At 43.4% G+C, this 20,547-nt stretch overlaps 1 protein-coding gene across 1 annotated transcript in view; it reads right to left on the bottom strand.

Annotated features, from left to right (window-relative positions):
* The window catches only part of LOC138265432 (anosmin-1-like), a 134,490-nt gene extending 115,720 nt beyond the window's left edge, over positions 1–18,770 (bottom strand). The window contains exon 1 of the mRNA XM_069213132.1: positions 18,435–18,770. Within this exon, the coding sequence (XP_069069233.1) occupies positions 18,435–18,626 (192 nt within the window). The 5' untranslated portion in view covers positions 18,627–18,770. The remainder of the gene's footprint in view (positions 1–18,434) is intronic.
* Positions 18,771–20,547: the final 1,777 nt, after the last annotated feature.

Genomic DNA, 20,547 nt, shown 5'->3' with positions numbered 1-20,547 from the left:
CTCAGACCCACAGAGATTGATATTTGAAGAAACATTCTGAAATGAAGTACAGCAAACTCACTGTGGCTGACATTCCAGTGAGTCTATGGGCCTGATTCGCAAAAGTAGACTTACACTTTTGTGTAAGTTTGCGACTGTTATTCACTGCTATTCACAAAAGGATTTACGAGTAGTATCTAGTGATGCTGAGGGGGCAGAAAATGGCAGGCAGTACAAAGTGCAGAAATCAAACAAGACTGTCAAAGTCTTGCCTTTAGAAATCCTCTGAAACCTTTTTGATCAGCAAGAAGCTGCTGGTTAGTGTTCCTGGGCAATGCCATTAGGTAAATTACATCTGTAGGACCACTCTGTAGTGAAAGGTGAGGACGTCTCTAGGTGAAGCTGGCCCTGTACATGTAGTAAGAAGCACCTCTATTCACAGCGGCGTGCACTCAGCACACAGGCTGTGTCTGGCGGACATTCTGGAGGGGACACTTAGAAGGAAAACCACCCCAAACTTGTTCTAAGCTTGAGACAGTGGATCCCCAGTTGTATATGAAAGCAGGACCCAAACCACCCTACCTGGTTATAGTTCCTAAACCTCTATTTACAAGGGAGGGAGTGCTCCACAGAAAGCTCAAGGATTTGCTGTGCAACCTTGTCTGGTGTGTGTATGACAGCCAGACTCCCACAGGTGAGGGGACCTCTACTCAATCCTGGCTCTTGACCAGAGGAGCTGTGTACCTGCTCAGAAACCCTTCGAAGAAGGCCTGCCTACTGAGAAAGGGAAGGAGTTTACTTGGCCTTTCAGCAGCAGAGACTCTCTTCGTGATACGAGGCACAGTGCATCCCTGGTGGCTGTGTGACTTCCAAGAACAAACAAACTGCTCACAAGCAATCTATGGAGGACCCTAAGACTGGTGGACCCCATACTCTAGTCCTCAGATTGGTTCCTATTGGGAACTGCGATGCCGCAACTGCATGTTTGCCGAATGCTAGTCGATATGTAATCATGTTACTGCCGTAGGCTCAGTCAGGGTATCGTCTCCCCAATCCTGCATGCCCAGTCGGGGCTAACTCTGGCTGGCTTTCATATGTCCAGATAGAGCTCATTACGCCTGCTTGCTATAGGCCTGGCCGAGGGCTGCATGAGCCTCATTGCCATTGGCTCAGATAGAGAGCTACATCTGCCAGATTGCCGTAGACCCAACCGGGGAAGCTTCTGTCTGATTGCCTGAGGCAAGAACAGGGGCTGCTCTGTGTTTTTGCCATTGGCTCACACAAGGATGCACCCATCTTTGGTTTGCCCAGGACCGTCCATGGTTTGCCTGATCCGTGGGATGTACCTCCTCCGGAAGAACCCCATGAGTGCAACCTCTGCTGCAGAGCCTGGGAAAGCATGCTGCCAAAAGTATCCTGTACCTGCTCGGATGATCTCTAACGGATGCACCAGTTCTCCGTGACTCTCCTCCAGTGCGCAGGAGAGGCACCATGGTAGAAGGCAGCCAAAGTCAGAGATTGGCTGTTTAGGGACCGTTGAGGGTGGGGCTAAAGTGAATAACAAATGGAAAGCTTCCCTCAGTTGGCCGTCAATATATATCGTTTTCTTACACACACAACATGCACATGGGCTTTGATTCTAGTGCTTGTAAAATGTATTTATGCAGTTCTTTCACAAAGCAATCCTCTATAAAACACAGCACAACTTATATATTCATGTAAAGCATTCCCCTCCTTTTCTTGATATCATACTGTTCTTCATTTATCTATCTGTTCTCCATGTCCAATACCCTCAACAGTAATTTGTGAAAACATGTAAAACTTGTTACATTAAAAGAACTACCAAAATCAAATATCTAGATTATTTAATTGTTTGTTTGAAATATGTTAGTTCACAGTACATATTGTCCATTATCAGCAGTGTAAGGGACATATTACTGAAAATGGACGGATAGGATAATAGCTATAAGAGGGGATATATTACTGAAAATGGACAGTTGAGGCCCAAAAGGCCCTCTCTGCACCATGCCCCCCCCCAAAAGAAATATGGAGATGGTCATTTCCACCCCTTTCATTGCAGATGGTCAGTATGTCACATTCAAAAGGCCATGACCATTCCCTTGACAAATGTCACATTCATCCACTGTTGTTTTTATTCTCTGTCAGGCTGTTACATTCCCTCAAAGTAACCTTCATGATCTACCAATGTTTCTTATCCATGCACTGCCATTTCCACTCACTCTGCATCCACGTGCAGAGGAATGTCCTCTCTCCCTCAGTCAATTCACATTCCCGACTGATATTATTATTAATATTGTTTTCGTTGTTATTATTATTATTATTTCAGTTGCTTTATTTTAGCAATGTGCCCAGCAGCTTTATTTCAAGACCAGTAAAGAAAACTCAGGAAATCAGCGAAACCAGTATTATTTTAGGCTCTGACTTATACACTTAAAACATCAAGCATCAATCACTTCAAACTTAATCTAGAACTGTCTGAACTAATCATAAATGATTACTCAACCACACAGAGGGAATATGAAATAGTAGCTCGCTCCTGGCCCACTGAAATCACAAAACTTTATACTGATAATCAGCAAAGGAAAAAACAAAAGTGAGTTTTGTTTTGTCTAGAAATTGCATCTAACCTATAAACTTTAAAGTTCCATTCTGTCTCACCTGAGTGAGTGGCACATACAGTCAGGCCCTCATTTCATTCAATTACTGAGCTGCTTACTGGGCTTATATGGAAATGTGGCTGGAAACAAATGTTCTTTTCTGCTGTTGCAGATAATACTACAAGGCCCCTCACAGGAGATTTAATCAGTCCCCGTGGTACCTTGACCTCGCTCTGTCTAGGCCGCATCCAAAAGCTGAGCTGCAGAGGAATGCGCTCCTTTCACTAGCAGAAGCATCATTTAGTTGCAATGCACATTACTGGTTGTCGTGCACTGACTAGAAGAATCAAGGTTACTTTAGGACACACCTATTTTTTTGAGCCATAACTTCATTGTTCCCTTTCAAAAATAAATCATTGACCAATTACAGCATTTTCCACTCTGTTATTGTTTTGTAACTGGCCAATGGAACCAATTACAGCATTATCCACTCTGTTATTGTTTTGTAACTGGCCAATGGAACCAATTACAGCATTATCCACTCTGTTATTGTTTTGTATCTGGCCAATGGATGCACTGCTGATACACTTCTGCTTGAAAAAGCGATGATTTTGGCCTGATTTTGATTTCAGCAGAAAGATTACTAACCAAGTCAGGAGGGTGATGGATATCCCGTCCGCCTGAATCTAAATCCCATAGGAAACAACTGGATTTAGATTTTGGCGGACGGGATATTGGTCACAGTTGTGACAGAGTAACCCGTCCACCGAAATCTATATCAGGCACTTTGTCTTCTAAAATATGAAGTGCATTCGAGGGGATGCTGCAGTGCCCAGCGCACCCCTCTGCCTAGTGCCTAACATGGTGCTATGTCTCGTATCTTGTCACCAGGGGCATAGCTCGGTCCGTAAGATTGGGGGTGTGTGAGGTTCAGATGTTCCAACAATCATGCTGGCATATGATGTCAAAATACATTATACGACAAGCAGAGCGCATGAGAGGGGCTAAATGAGCAGTAGAAAGGGAGAGGAATGTGAAATGGTAGGGGTACTAAGTGAGAGAAAACTAAATATTTACTAAAATAAGCAACATTTTTGAAGACTTTCAAAGCAGAGAGGGAGAGTGTGTGTGTGCGTTTATGTCATGTAAAAATTCCTTGTGACATCCAACAGGCACTACATCAAACCTGACTGAATGCACCTGTACTCAACTATTTTCCAGAAAATACACTTATGAGAGTGGTTTAACACCCCCCCTAACACCCTCCCTAGAGCTAGGCCCCTCATGTCACCTGCAGTTTTAAAATCCAAACAACTTGTTATTGTCATTAAAAGCCCTGAATGCCAGGAGTCCCTTTGCAGGAGGAATACATTATTCTTAATGAGCCACCAGCAAGCACTTCAAACGTGAAACATATATAAAGGTGGCACCAGGCTAACAATTGTTGAATAGACATGTACTGGGCTCACTTACTGTAATATCTATTATAATGGATTTGGAGTCCTAACCACCAGTATACACCTTTTAAGACAAGGTCCGCTGCTGCACAACTGGTATAAAAGGCTCTGGTCTGGTTGCACATGTGCACACACACGGGCGCACAAGTGTGCAGACTGAGCTTGTGAGACTACCAACTAATTCAGCCTGGCATCTGCACACAGGTAGACTGTCCTTCATGGGTTGGGACTGACTTGTTCAACCTTGCATTATGAGTGAGCTTTAACAGTGTGAGGATATACATCTGTAGTTCTTCACTGAAGTATGTGGAGTGATTCATTGTATTGTTCAATATGGGCAAATACTGCACAAAACTACAGTTCCACCATAGTTAGGCCTGGAGGCAGGGTTGACACATCAACATTATGGTAAATCAGCATCCACAAGGCAGATCTGACATTAATTTCCACATATCAGCACTCCTTGTGGCATTTCAAGATTTATCATTTTCTCTGACTCAGCCCCTAAATAGATCAGGGCCTTTGAATTACCCTCCTAGGCCAGTTTAATTATTCCGCTGGCCAGCAAGATGATCAAAGTCCTTCCTACACAATAAGTCCATTTGCCAGTAATTAGGCCTGGTGGAGGAAAGGGTGGGGCAGAATCTGCATGTGCTGATTACATTTCATACTTCAACTAGCCTGTGGAGCCTCAGGCATATAGAACAAGAGGAGAGTAGCCGGACCTCTGGACCTAATCTAATCACAGAAGGGGCTTCCTGTAGATGTTTTGTAGGGAAGGGTCCAGGCAGCTGTGGCAGTTAGGGGCAGAACTTGGGCTCTCAGAGAAAGTCTTTCCACAGACTACTTGAAGGTGCAGCTTGGAAATTCCCGAAATGTTGTCAAGGAGGGTAGGGAGGGGGCAATGGCAGAGTGATGGTGTGTCACCCTAGGATTCAACTTCTGTTAATCCTAAAGTGACTTTTAAAGCACAATATTACCTGGATGTGTCCTGGTGCTAACTCTGCTAAAAGATTTGCTGTGCTGAAGGAACTACTTACGGAAGAGCCAAGTTTTTAATTCCTTTCATAGGAATGCAAATTAGGCATGGATCTAATTTTTGGGGGGCAAGATGTTTCATGCTTTAGCAGTGCATGTAACACAACTTCTGCCTCCCAGTTGGTACATTTGAACCTTGTAATTACCAGTGTCTTTGCTCTGGAGGAGTGTGGATTCCTACTAGCCTCATACCACTTGAAATTATGTATCAGGTAGCCTGGGCCAATATCATGCAATGCTTTAAAAGCAGTGCACAGAACCTTAAACTGAATGTGTTGCCTGACTGGAAGCCAGAGTAGTGTCTGGATGGCTAGAGAGACAGATTTAAATTTGGGAATCCCTCATAACAGCCAGGCAACAGCACTTTGTAGGGTTTCAAGTTTATCTAGTTGCTGCTGCATATTATCATATAGGCCATTACGGTAATCCAGTTTTGAATGCACCCGTACTGTTACAACCGTTCTTTAGCGTCAGGGGAAAAGAAAGGGAATTTTTTGTATCATCCTCATCTTATAAAAGGAGGATGGGGAAACTGTATTTACCTGATCTCCAAAAGTAACTTTGGCATCCCTGCTGACTCCCAAATTTCTTGCCTTACTTATAGGTGTCAGGAGAGTTCCTAGATCCTCTGGCCACCAAGGGGGGGTCTTAAAATAAGTCTGGGTTCCAAAGAGAATTACCTTTGTCTTTTCAGAGCTACGTTTTGGGCACTTTTTGTTCATCCACTTGCTAACCAAACGCATACAGTCATGGAGCCTCAATCCTATGTTGATATCTTAGCCAGAGACACAACAATTTTCGAGTCATCTGCCTAAGATGTTAAAGAAAAAACAATGGATCTCATCAGCATAGCCAAAACTGTCACATAAATCTTAAACAAAGTTGGACTAAGCGAGGACCCCTGAGGGACCTCGCAAGGCAATGAGAATGGTTCAGGCACAAATTGTTCCAGAGCCACCATTTGCTCCCACCCTGTAAGAAAGGATCACAAAAGAGCAAGTGCGGTCCCCTCAATCCCGATCTCCCGGAGACGGTCAATCAACAACTCCTGACTGACCATGTCAAAGGCTGTCTACAGATCAAGTAATATGAAGGCTACACTTCCTCCTCCATCTAGGGCGGCTCTTATCTCCACTGTAGCTTAAATCAGCGCAGTCTCAGTGCTGTGCCCGCTTCAAAACCCAAATTGAGTGAAATCGAATAACCGATCGCTCTGTATAAAGCATGAAAGCTGTTGGTTCATAGCTTTTTCTACAATTTTCGAGGGCAAATTGAGGCAATAGATAGGCCGGTATCTACTTGTGTCAGCCGGATTTAAACAAGTTTTTTTTAATAATGGCAGTGTAGAGGCACCCTTCCATGGTTTGGGAAAATATCTTCTGGAATTTTCCATCTACACTTAAACACCCTGCACAAGGATGACACTTTAAAGTTGTGTCTAAACCTGTGCGAATCATTTTTGGAGGGCGGCGTGCTGGAGGAGAGAAGAAACCTGACCTCTCTGTTGTAAAGATGGACTCAACTACTTCTTTTAACTGGCACCCAGGGACTAGGTTTTGTTTCTCTAGGGCCAGTGGTGCTAGGCCACCACCCATTCTGAGTTCATCAGGATCTTTTGTGGACTGGTCCTGTAGTAGTGGGACCTCCAGAAGGGGCTCACCTCTCTTCTGCTGACCCAGGTGCCCTGCAAGGTGCAAAAAGAGGTTGTTGGAGATGCAAGTGCAGGTACTGATGGCATTCTACCTTGGGAGATATGGGGTGCTGCTGAGAAGAACCCAGGAAAAGTGTCAGGAGCCCACACGTGAGACATGTCACGTGAGAGTAGGGAGAGCAGGAAATGTCAAGTGCCTTAGGAAAATGAAAGTTTAGGAGAAAAGAGGCCCCAAATGAATGCTCTTGGTGGCTACAGCAGGATCAAAGGAGCATAACAGTCTGAAAATAGTGGAAAACGGACTAGAGAGAGAGAAAAAAGAGGGGGAAGATTTGTCCCCCAGCTGGGAATGAATGGAACCAGGTTTTGTTGAGTGCTTGTTGAGCTCAACACCTCAGGAGCTCCACAGGCAAGGTCAAGCTCTGGTCTCTGGACTACTTGATCTCCTCCTCTTTTTTTCAAAATGTCTTTTGGGGCCCCAATTGCCCGGGGCCCCAAGTGGAAAAGAAAATTGGAACAAGGGCAGCCACACTCCCATATGGCATTTATTTATGGGGATCCCCATTTTTCCAGGGACACAGACGTGGACCCACTAAAAACAATGAGAACCAGTGTGCTCTCATCAAATCCACTCCCAGGGAGGCTACACCTCCAGGAATGAGGCAGAGTACTCTTCTGCTGTCATGCCTGTGCCCTAAGGGGCAGCAGGGAACACACCGCATTGCCAGAGTCTCCAAGGTACACACAAGTCTCCCAGGTGCACAGAAGAATGATCTGGGAAGGATCTCTCAAAGTTTTCAAGCTCTCCTGGAGCTGTGGCTTTAGCCTGAATGCTCTAGAGTAGAGAGATCCCTGGTGATGGGTCCTAAGGCTGCTTTGCAGCATGTGTAAAAGTAGAAAAGAGACTTACACATACAGTTTGTTGAAAATTAATGGGTTTTATTGATAATATGGACAATTAATCATTATGTGTATTAATGACTGTCATTGGAAGACGGTACTATCCTTAATGGTTTTAATGGTGCTGTATAATTATGAGATATTTCTGCTACAAAATATTTATGCATTCAGTAATATGGTGACACCCCGACGAAGCCAGTAAGCCTGACTTTTGATAACTACACCTCATTATATAATGTTTAATATGTAGGGAGTTATTGTAGTTTTAGGGTAAAGGACTTGCCAGGCTTGTGATCGTTATCAGTGTGTCATCCTAGGTATTTCCACCTGCTATCATGTATATATTTGTGAATTAATGCATAGTAATGAGTAATGTGCACATAATAAAGTACATTTACTTTTTATGAGTGAAATCACTGAGTGGTCAATGATTTATTGGGTGTGTTTTTTTGCATGCTTAAGAACCATTGTACTAGCCCACACCACCTCTCCGACGTAGGCCTTGGGCTACTCTGCCTCGCTACCCCGAGAGAGTCAAGTGCTATATAGGGATAGTTGGTTCGCAGTAAAGGGAGATTGTGTACTTATCACTTGCTAAGGATACATCCTTTGGAGGTAATAACCCAATTTATTACAGATGCCTACATGTATGGGATGGTGGTGGTGAATTTGAGAGCTGTCTCCATAGTACCGCACAGGATCAGATCACACAATGTTTTGACTGATCTTGCATCATGACATTGGTGGTATGTTAAGGCAGTGCTTGATCCAAACACCTTTAACAACCATATTATGAAATTAGAATTCTGGAGGTGGTAATGCGTGACATCAACGTTTGTGCTTATTTGTTGTCCAGTATTACGTTATGGTTGTGATATGTTCTGTTGTTCTTTGTCCTACTGAGATTGTGTGCTATATTAGTTCAATTTGGTTGCTTTGTTCTGCAGTTATTCTGTTGTGTTTTGTTGTGAAGTGCCCTTTTATTTTTTTTAATCTGTTGTTATGTTGCTTTTTGTATGTTATTATGTTGTGTTCTAATGTATACATTTGATATCTCACCAAATGCTGCTACATTTCCAGGCAAAAGCAGCATCTACCCCAATTAAAGGAGGTAAGATAGCGCTACTCCAGCTCTTCAGCTCCTTAGGACTCCACTCAGCCTAAACTGTGGCAGAAAATGTGTCTAAACCTAGTGCACACAGTACTCGTTTCACCTGATAGAGCCTCTGTCTTAGATCAGTACTTCAAGGGCCCACTCTAAGTGACCAGGCCCAGTGACTCTTCTTAACTTGCTTAGTTAATGACATGTTCTATGTAAAATGTACCTCCATGATTTGAGCTGGTGGTTGCAGATGGGATCCTAAGGCACTCATTAGTCAAGATGGGCACTTATTTTTCTTCATCAGACTTTGACCCAGAGCAAGAGAGTGAAAAACACAAAGGGGAAAGAATGAGAATTAGAAAGAAGGAAAGCAATGGCAAAGGGTGAAAACAGGAACCTGCAAGAGTCGGAGAGAGGTGCAGGGAGAGTCTGGTGGTGAGATAAAGAGGCAGGAGGGAATAGTCTTCCACTAGGCAGCCTTGGCATTCGGCACCCCAGCATTCACTGGCGCCGGCTGCAGGTTTCTGCTAAAAAATGTAGGCCCTGGAACTTTTTGTTTTACAAATAAAGCACTGCTTGCACCAATGAAAAATCAGTTAGGTTAAATTGCACTTCAGTGTTAAATGTGAAGTTGCTTAGGATCTTGCCAAAAAATAATCAATATTATAGAAAGGTAATGCTAGCATAATTTACATCCAGAGTTTTTGTGCAAGAAATGGTGTGGAAACTGTCTAGCCCTTTGAAGATGTTTTGAAAAGAACAGTATGAAGAAACTCTTTTAGTTGGTTCTATGGGATTCTCACATGGCAAAACCATTATATATTTGCAAACCACATTTAAAAGGCCGAAACCCACTGTTATGAAGGATACCCTTTGGTAAAATAGTTAGAAAGGGTGTATAAAGGTGCAAATGCTTTTAAGAAAAACTGCAAATTTCCAAGCATGCGCTGTGGCATTTTTATTAGGTCTATTATGACAATCAAACCTATTGACCATCTTGATTTCTGCTAAGTACTATATACGGAAACCAGTCTTTTAGATTTTAAAATAAATGTTGCAATTTAGGAATGTGAATTGACTGAGTCTGCTTCTTTGGTAGGTGAAATTCTTGCTAACGATATCATTTAGGTTTGTGCAATGGTGAAAGGCGTGCAAATGGTGTGCCTGCCTGTTTTTGCACTAGTGCATGTACTGGGTTCACTTGCATTTTTACATGATATTCACAAAAACATTTTGATCTAGGAAAAAAGATCTTTAGTCCAAAATGAAGGGGTAGCGATAGGAGTCACTGGGGCCCTTTGGCTGGGTTAGGTAGCGGAGACACAGTGCCCCTGCCACGCTGGGTGGGTCATTTACTCCCTGCCTCTTGTCAATATGTATGTTTGGGTCACAGGTTTCATAGAGGTTGGTTGGTAAAGGGCATTCAGTGCAACTAGTGTATCTGGTGATGGTAGGTGATGCACTAACCCTCTGATTATTAAGATTATTAAGGACACATGGGTGACTTATGACGCCATCCTTTATTTACAGTGGGAGGAGGCACTGGTGTATGGTAGGTGGGGAGTGTCAGAGCCTTGCTTGCCTGTGAGTTGGGTCACATCTCGGGCCTAGACTTACTTGGTAGTCATAGCGCCCTCTGCTGCCCCAGTTTCTTAATTCATAAATTGAGGTAAGGCAGCAGCTTTGGGTTGCCACCTAGTGGTAAAGCCAAATTATTACAAGACGGCTATGCATATCTTGTGTTAAGTGTCTGCTGATTCCTACTCTTAAAAGCAATCCTCTATTCTGCACAGAGTTTGACCATTTTAATGATGCTCCCGGTTTAGGGTAGAAAACACATATCCTTTGCATCCATCCCCTAGTCTGCAATTCCTCTGCTCTAGACCCATATCTCTGAAACAGAATATGCACCACACTCCCGCCTGCACCGTGACCCAAGTTTCCTGAACATGATCCCAGGTACGAGTTCATTTCAAATGCCTCCTGCATTATTTACTTAAATAATGAATCCCCGAAAATGATATAAAGGACCGTGTTTTTTCTCCTCTTGAATTTCCCGCTGCAGTTTCCTTCAGAGCCCCATTTCTAAAGAATTATAATTGCATTTTTTACAGACTTCAAACAATATTTCACACCTTTCACTTTTACTTTAATTTGGATATTGCTCAACTTGTACTATTATTTTAACATATATATCACCTAATCTTTAGTATATGTGATACGGCTTTAAGGATGACTCCATTGGCCTTTTGCACAGAGTTCGCAACCTGACCCATAAGTCAGTTTTTGGAATTTAAGATGAATTATGTTCGTGTGTATTTTAAGAAATTGTAAGTTCAAGATTAACCAGACTGTGCCAAATGCAGGAATGTGGAATGTGTACAGAGACGAGCTCGTGACAGGTCTGGGAAGAATGCATGACTCCTCCTGCATCTGTACAGGTTTATTTCTGTTCCCAGGCTTCTAGACGCTGCTCTTAATATTTATAAATGTTTTTAATTCATGTGTCTACTGAGCTACAACACATCCTCTCTACAGTCCCCTCACAAACACATCTTCGTCTTTCTGTCATCACCCAATAATTAATGGCATTCAAAAGGCAGATCGTTTTCACCACCTAAGAGGAATTGTTAGGCCACTGTGCTTGTGAAAATGTGAACGTTTGCTTCCACAATTTTAGTCGCAAAGAATTGAAACGTTGATGACTCCACAAAGGAGGTGGTAACCCATTTGCAAAGGGAGGGCAGTCCCCTTAGGATTCCTCCCCCTTTGTAAATTATTAAATAAAGTTTGTCGGGGATTAGACAGCGGTCTAGGGGGGCCACTGCCAACTCTTGAACAAACTTATGAAAAAGTAAACTTTTTTTTTTAATACAGCTCAGTTTCCTTTTTAAAATATGGGTGGAGTTTGAAGAAATGTTTTTAAATATGATCACAGACATGGTGGCCACCCCAGTAGGACATCATTCTTGTGATGGCAACCATTCGGAATAAGTCGCACTTTGCAACCTATCTTATTAATATTCATGAGGTCGATCAGATTGCTACTGTAAAGGGTATGGTCACTGATTATGCTCCCTCCTGTTACTATACGTTTGCCCTTCCTATTTTATAGAGCATTTTGTTGAGCAGGCGCTGTGTTGTTTTAGTCAAGGTCTACAAAGTCTTTTGTTTTCTCAATAGCAAAAACAAAAACGTGTATCCTTGACGTGGGGTGTGCTCTCCCTCGCCGTCAAGGTCATTCCTTGAAATCCCTGTCCGTAAACACTAAGCATTGCTTGCCTGCCTTGGGCCAGAAAATCTAGTGATGGTTGTCCCGCCTTACAAAAGGCAAGGCAACCATCACTCCACCTAGTGGTGAAAGGCCTCCAACTCAAGTCTTTCCACCATATGAGCCAGTTGACCTTAAACTAGATCAACTGAAGGTTGCCCCAACTCTAAAGGGAGTGGGAGAATCGTGAGTGAGGGTGGGCGCATGACCCACCAATTAATGGTGATTGATTGCTCCACTAACTCTAAGTGACCCTTCAAACAGCTTGCCCATAGGTTTCTCCAGTGATCGGGTACCTCACTAAACATTCTTACAAGAGATTTTTCATCTTTTGGGTTATATTTTTGCAAGTAACATTAGCTTCCGAGCTTGCTGAACTTAATTAGCCTACTCGGGGACAAACAAAAGAAGTATAGTAAAGATAAGCCCTGTCACAAAGTAAAACCAATCCAAAAAAATAGCCCACCTACTTCCAGGGTGGAGAAGGGCTTCAAATCCATACCCAGAATACTTCCACTAGTGTCCATGAGCCATCAAAAACAAGCCGAACCAAAATCTCTCAAGGAAGTCCGAGTGGGGCAAAATGACTGTAAGTCAAAAGAGTCAATACTGAGTTATGGAGATTGCTGATACGTAATTGAATCAATATCTCCTTGTTCCTATTTCTCATTCCAGCCATTAATGTATTGAGGAAACCCTAATCAACACAGGAAAGTGCAAATATACACACACACATAACTCAATGCACTACCACTGTAGATGTATTGTTCACAGAATGTGTACTACATCATAACTCGTTACCCCTGAACAAAGGTCGAGAGGGCCCTCATGTCTAGGACCCCATGTAATGCAAACTTTCGTGTTGAACAAAGGCAGGTGCTAATGGCCAAGTCACTCCCACACACATCTCTTCTAGGGAAGCACCCTGAACCTTCATCCTTGGAAAAACAGGTTCATAGTCTTTGGATGTCCATTGGTGCTAAATCCTTCATAAGTGCATAGGTCAGTGAAATTGTCAGTCCCACTTAGTCAATCAAATAGAAGTGGTAGGCTTCAAACCCCTAAGCACTAATGCAACATTGACAAAGAGATGGTCTGAACATGTGCCTTCTGCTATTCTGCATAGATCAATACAACTCAGTGAACGTCCGTAGAGTTCAGATTTGCTTCACTTGAAGGAGATGGATCAGAGAAAACCTCACGCAGCAAAATCGGTTGTTCCCAATGAATATATCAGGCTCTACTTTGTGAAAAGAGAGACCATTCTTTAAAAACTTTAAAATACCTGTCACAAACCTTCAAAAAAGGAGCCTTGCAAGAGAGAGTTCAATTGAAGGAATCCTTTGGCCAAAGTAACAGCCACCAAAATGAAGAGCATCAAAAACAGAAAATCAAGGTTCACTTTCAGCAAAAGTAAGACCTTAAAAGTTAAATAGAAACTAGCACACACTGAAAATCTGGAATCAAAAAATTATATAGTAGGCGCTTTACTGAGAATGCTGTAGAAGGCATGGAGTCTAAGAGCTGCCACTCCACTCCAGTGGAAGGAAATCCACTGTAAATGCAGTTTACTACTGTCAGACATAGTGTAAAACCATCTTTAGCAAACTCCATAGTATGTACCGTGTCACACGATTTAGGCACTGATTTAGGTTAGGTAATGCAAACCCCAGGGTGCTGAGAGCCTACGGCCCCCTTTGATGCACCCCAAAAAAATATGTGTGGACATGTGAAGCGCATGTCATTTTTAAAAATGCATCTATAACGCATTTTTAAAAATTGCACATGCTTAATTGCATTTCCTAAATGCCCAATTCGCATTTAGGAAATGCATGATACATGTGCTTTTGAAATCGCAAACAGGAATTCCCTATTTACGAATTCCTATTTACAGAACTGCAATTTGCGATTCCTTGAAATTGCACTCCGAATGCCTTTCATAAATCTTGAAAGGCATTTTTGCATTTGCAAACAGCCGAATTGTGCGATTCGCACCGTTTGCGAATGCAAAATTGTTTGATACATCTGGCCCCGCCAGATTAGTGTCATTGCAACCTTGGACAGCAGCTGCGGGCCCTGATTACCAATATCTCACGTCCATGGCCGTGATGGTGACCCTGCAGGGGTCAGCTACTGAAATGTCCCATTGATAGAGTCAAACAGAAAAGTTACATTGTGGGCATGATCCCACAGTAAAGCCCCTCCGTACCCCAGCAACAATACAACACAGCACCAAGAGGCCAAGGTATAGTAGTAATTTCACTTTACGAATACTACCTAACAAAACCTTAAACACCATCAGGCACCCTGCGCTCCAACAAGCAATGTCTACTCCACAACCCCAGAGCACCCAATGGATAAAAACTCAGATGCTGCTTTGTAGTTCAGTAACCCTAAAACACCTCGAACCCCTAACACGTACCCCAAGGCCAATCATGTGGCCAAAGTAAGAACTACAAATGCACCATAAACCGCTCTCCCATCGCCTCTCCATCTTGGAGAAGGCATCTCAGTATGTCTCCTTTTTCTCTTTCTCTCACGCTGTGACGTGTTCACCCTTGCACGATCACTCATTCACTAGTCATTCACTCGTGCAACCCCGCCACTCACACACTCGCTCGATATTTACTCAGCTCACTCATTCATTCAAGAAACTAACGCCACACGCATTCCCATTGGTGCAGGAGTTTCGTTTCAGGCTGGCTTTGGAGGGGTAAACATGCTATCACTTTTTTTAAAGGTGAGGGTGCAAGTGCTAAGACACCCCTGCATCTATATGGCCGGGTCCGATACTCACTCTTTCACTGTTACTGGGTCATCTCCAGTAAACTTCTCATTCACTCACACCTCTAACCTACTCATTCATTCAGCGACGTCCTCATTCTGACGCACTCGTACTCAGCTAACAGAAACGCTCATTCACTCACATACACTCCATTGCCCACTTACTCAACTAACTCACACCTTTTAGTAATTCACTCAGCCACTGACTCTCGTTGTTACTGGAAAAAGTATCAGGCTGGCTTTGGCCGCGCAAACACAAAATAACTGTAATCACTATTAAGCACTGTGAGAGTGCCGGCGTTGTGGTACCCAGGCAACTCTATTTCTAGTTCTTTTACTCAGTCGCTTACTCCTAATTAGCTTCTAATCCATGTATTCACTCATTCAATCACTCTTGATCATTTGCCTCTAACCTGCTCAATGATTCTCCCACTCACTCATACTGACTCACTCATCCAGCTCACCTAAGCAAACTCTTACCGACTCACTCAATCGCTTGCTTACTCACTCACACATGTTAGTAATTCACTCAGCCACTGACTCTCATTGTTACTGGAAAAAGTATCAGGCTGGCTTTGGCAGTGCAAACACAAACTACCTGTAATCACTATTAAGCAGTGTGAGATTGCGAGTGTTGAGGTACCCAGGCAACTCTATTTCTAATTCTATTACTCACTCGTTTACTCCCAATGAGCCTCTAATCGATGTACTCACTCATTCACTCACTTTTGCTCATTTGCCTCTAACCTGCTCAATGATTCACCCACTCACTTATACTGACTCACTCATCCAGCTTACTTAAGCAAACGTACCCACTCACTCAATTGCTTACTCACTCTTACTCTTCACTCACTCCCTCATTCTTACTCGCTCCTCCCTAAACAATCACTCGACCACTTGCTGAATCACTCACTAACTTATACTAGTATGAACAATAATACTAATAGCAACAACAGTACATCAACTACTACTACTAGTATCACTTTAAATATTACTAACATAGTAATGACACCACCATAACTGCTACAGCGACTACTGCTGCTACAACTTCTATTATTAGACTAATTATTACTGTTTTTATTATCAAGGATTGCGATGAAGGTGATAACAACAATACCAATAGTGACAATGATAATACCAACGTTACTAATATTAAGAACATAAGACCTGCTGCTACTCACACAAATTGTAACCAAACAATACTGCAAGCACCAGTCCTTCTACGTCTATACCTACTACTACAACTACTGCAAATGATACCATTACTAACACTACTACTAATAATACCAATTACATATATTACTACAACTATTAAAAATAATACAACTACCTCAACTAATACTGATGATACCAATACTAATACTACAACCAATACTAAGGATTACTATCCCAATACTGCTATTACTACTACAACTAATACTAATGTTACTAAAACTACTATAACTAATACTAATTATACCTACACCAATACTACTACTGCAACTAATACTAATGATACCAATACTACTACTGCTGCAACTAATACTCATGATACCAATACTACTACTACAACGAATACTAACTATACCAATACTAAGACTACAACTAAAACTAATGATACCAATACTAATACTACAGCTAATAGTAATGATTCCTATACCAATACTGCCACTACTACTACAACTAATACCAATGATACCATACTATCACTACTGCTACAACTAATACTAATGATATCAATACCGAAACTACTACTAATAATACTATAAAACACCAGAACTCCTGCTACTTCTGCAAATCATCCCATAATACAACTACAAAAACAATCCTATTACTTCCACTACTACTACTGGGACTACTACTAATAATAATCCCAATATTATGACTACTACTAATGGTACCAATATTACTAATGACAGGAACACCAACACTACTTACTACTAACAACAATAATAATAAGAGAGGGAGTCCTGTGACAGGGTTGATCAGTTAAACCTAGGTTACCTTCCTGATTCCGAAGTACTCACGTCTGCGGTACTCGCATCCTCAGTGTTACTGCACTCACGCTGGAAGGGCAATGCGCAGGGGCGTAGCTTGGGGCGGGGGGCTTGGGGTATTACACCCCCCAATAAAGGTATTTTCTGGAAAATAGTTGGGTACAGGTGCCTATAGTAGGGTATTGTGAGGAGCCTGTCGGGTTTCACAAGAAATGTTTACACAAGCACAGACACAAAGGCACACACTCCCTCCCTTTCTGCTTGAAAGTCTTCAAAAATGTTGCTTATTTCACAAAATATTGTGTTTTCTCTCACTTATTACCGCTGCCGATCCACATTCCTTTCCCTCTGCTGCCCCTTTAGTCCCTCTCATGTGCCCTGCTTGTCATATTTGTTGGAAAGCCTGAAGCTCACACTTCCCCAGTTTTACTGCCCAAGCTAAGCCCCTGGCAGTACAACAGAGCTGGGTAATGCTGTCTGAGCACTGAATATTCAGACACTTGTGAGATACTTGGAAGTAAAGGAAATCACCTTTGTCACTGAACCACAGGACATGTGAGAGCGGAATTTTCTTCTGCAAAGCACAATCGCCAACCTGTCACCGGACAAGGTACCTGAGGGAGTTCGGAATGCATGGATGAATGAATGAATGCGCACACGTTAGTTACATATCAGTGTAACTGTTGACGTCACTCTAAAGGTAGGCACAGCGCAAACCCACATCCATTCTGCAGAAGCCAACACCTAACCACCCCCGGATAAGGAAGGAGGGGGAGTCTGACGGCGACCCACGGACAGAGACGGACACCGCTTCGCGGTCAGACACCGAAGACTGTTAGCATTGGCGCCCAATGGTCATTGCCGCCGCGTGATGTCCAGTAAGAAGGGACAGGAAGGGGTAATTGGCGAACGCCACCTCTTACCCGGCCAGAGACCGTGCTGCCCGCACGTTCATCCTTGAGAGGTCGGTCAGAACTACGCAGGCATCTAATGTAAGACGTCATGGAACAAGAGGCCCTGGTCACACTCAAGGTGTGAGAGGGCATGAGTACGTACTAACACATACACATCACGCACGCACACAACACACACACAAACACACACGACCGCATACACACAACAAACGCACACACATAACACAACACACATATAACACAGAGAACAAATACACACGCACGACACATGCTCACACAAAACACCCCCACACATCACTCACAAACAACGCGAACTCACGCAAAATACCCACACTTAAGTGTGCTGCAGGTGTGCAGTATGCACAGTGTCAGTACAAAAGAAAGACACATTTGAATGAGAAAGCACAGAGAAAATGCATGGCTCACAAACGCATACACGTGTGCTAAGAGACGTGTGCACTTACCCGCACGCAAGTACGCACACACACACCTGGAGCATAAACACTGCACTGTCCGCATAAAATATTTTTTTTCGAGAAAGTAGATAAAAGCGCAATACCACAAGCGTACACTTCGCCATATAGTGCACAGAATACATACTCATGTGTGCTGGGCGCTATCTCAGTAAGGAGGTCAGACAAGTGAGTGCCACCAAAATCCAGAGGTGCAAACAGGAGCTCCGAGGAGCCGTCAGTGATGATGGGTGCGCACCCTAAAACATACCAACGCTGCGTTTTTTGTTACCTGAAAGTTCCTGAAGGCCTCGGAGAGCTGCGTCATGTGCAGTGCCAGGCAGCGGGAAGTGCACCTGGCTCCGGAGACCTGCTGTGCCATCTCTGCCCCAGCCACATCTTCACGGTCCCTGCGCCGGGAAGGGGCCACCGGCAGCACCCCGAGGCACAGCAGAAGCCCCGCAGTCCACAACCGCGCATCCATACGGAGAGCCGGTCCCCTCAGCGAGGCCTAACAAACACGGACCAAAAGGAGTGATGCGCGCAGCTTCAGACAGCCCAAGCCTGCCCTGACGCAGCCTGGTCCCAGCAGCGTGCAGCGGAGAGCCCTCTGTGTGAAGGAATGCAGTCCGGCTCCTGAGGGGACCCTCCCTCCCCAGCTCCTGTGGGGACCCTCCCCCCCCCTCTGCCTCCGTCTTGTCCCACCCACCGGCCCTGGCACACGAGGCGCCCGCCAGGAGCAGTCTGGTTGTATCTGGCCTGGCACGATTCAGGCCCCTCTCACACGTCTGCGTAGCCGCAGCCCTCAGGGACCACCAAGAGTTGTTAACGCCGCGATTTACCCTTCTGAAAACTGCTCAAAACATTAATGATCAAAGTTCGATGATGCACTTTTTTGTGCAAACTTTGCACCCGCTTTTGATGACGTTAACTTAATTGACCTATATAGTGGCGCTGTCGAATATGCTTTCAGATAGCGCCTTTGCTACTGTTGGGCGCTGTGCCACCTACATCATTTGTCTACCCCACAATGTACCTTTACAGGTGACAGCTCTGACAAATTATTTTAAGTCGCATTTTACAAAAAGGTAAATATAATTATGTGTTTTAGGAAGAATTCTGGTAATTGTATCAACGGAGCCGAATAGGCGGTTGTGGAGAGCTACAATGGCCACGAAAAGCCTTCTAGCTGAATTGCAGACCCAAACTGCAGACGTGGGTCTACATCACACAAGAGGGCCCTTAACAGCTGTTCTCCCCCTAGGCAAAATAATTCAATTAGAACACTCCTCCTGCTAAGGGTAGATTGCTCTCATTTAAACAGGGAGAACCAGAGAGACAAGCAAAGCAGGTCTAGACCAGCCATTATTGCCCCCTAAAACGCCATTGTCTTCAAGGAAGCTCCCAGCATTTCAGTGTTCTAATTCCACAAGTGTTGGTCCTGCCAGCCTTAGGGTGGTGTTCCCCAAAACCAAGCACCCTCCTCCGACACTGCCTGCAGCTAGGGCACCATAGAATTTTGCATTCTCAGAACATTTTCTTCAAAATTTCTTCCTAGTCCGAAGGTAAGCACCGACTAGGCCCAATCCAGTTCTTGTATCTGACCTGGGCTCCTTCGCAGTCAGCAATATTTTTTGACCTTGTCCCCGTGTCATGGGACTAGATGTCCGCTGTTGGCGCCTTGATTTTTCAGGTACTAGTTTTTACTACAAACTTTAAAAATTAATAACTCCTGTTCTACTGATTGAATTTTTGTTGTGTTGGTGCAAATATTCATTACAATTTGCTTTATTTTTCTAAATTGGTGTGAGATTTTTCTTGTGTTGTGTTTTCACTTTATTACTGTTTGTGTGTTGCATAAATACTTCACACATTGCCTCTAAGTTAAGCCTGACTGCTTTTTGTGCCAGGCTACTTACTACAGGTTAAGCATAGGTTCAATTGGTGATTTTTATGGTTCACCCTGACAGTGATTGTGGCTGTTGCTTGAACAAGGGTCACCCCATTCAACCAATAACCCAATTTAGTTCAACAAGTATTAATATACAGATTAATTGGTGCTGACCAATCAAAAATAGAGGTGAACATAACTCACATAATTTGCTGTAGCCTAATTAGAAGAAGTTTCAGTAAAATTATGCGATGAGCATTTTGTGCTATTTTCTCAGCACAGAAAATGCTCCCTCTAGTCCGAAATGGAACTGGGACCATTTTGCACAATGAAAAAATGCTAAATGTAACTGAAAACAACAGCAGTTGCTCCCGCTCTGTTCCAGTGCTCTCGTGGTAAGCATATTTCCCCAAAATTACACGATTCAATGTAATTGTGTAATTTTCTGTAATTTTGTGACTCAAGAGTAACACAAAATTAACAAACTTGGTGCGATTACTCCGGCATAATTACA

The sequence above is a fragment of the Pleurodeles waltl genome, chromosome 11, assembly GCF_031143425.1.
Source record: "Pleurodeles waltl isolate 20211129_DDA chromosome 11, aPleWal1.hap1.20221129, whole genome shotgun sequence".
Classification (NCBI taxonomy): Eukaryota; Metazoa; Chordata; class Amphibia; order Caudata; family Salamandridae; genus Pleurodeles; species Pleurodeles waltl.
The sequence above is the reverse complement of the archived record's forward strand: the minus strand, read 5'-3'. Positions and strand labels throughout refer to the sequence as shown.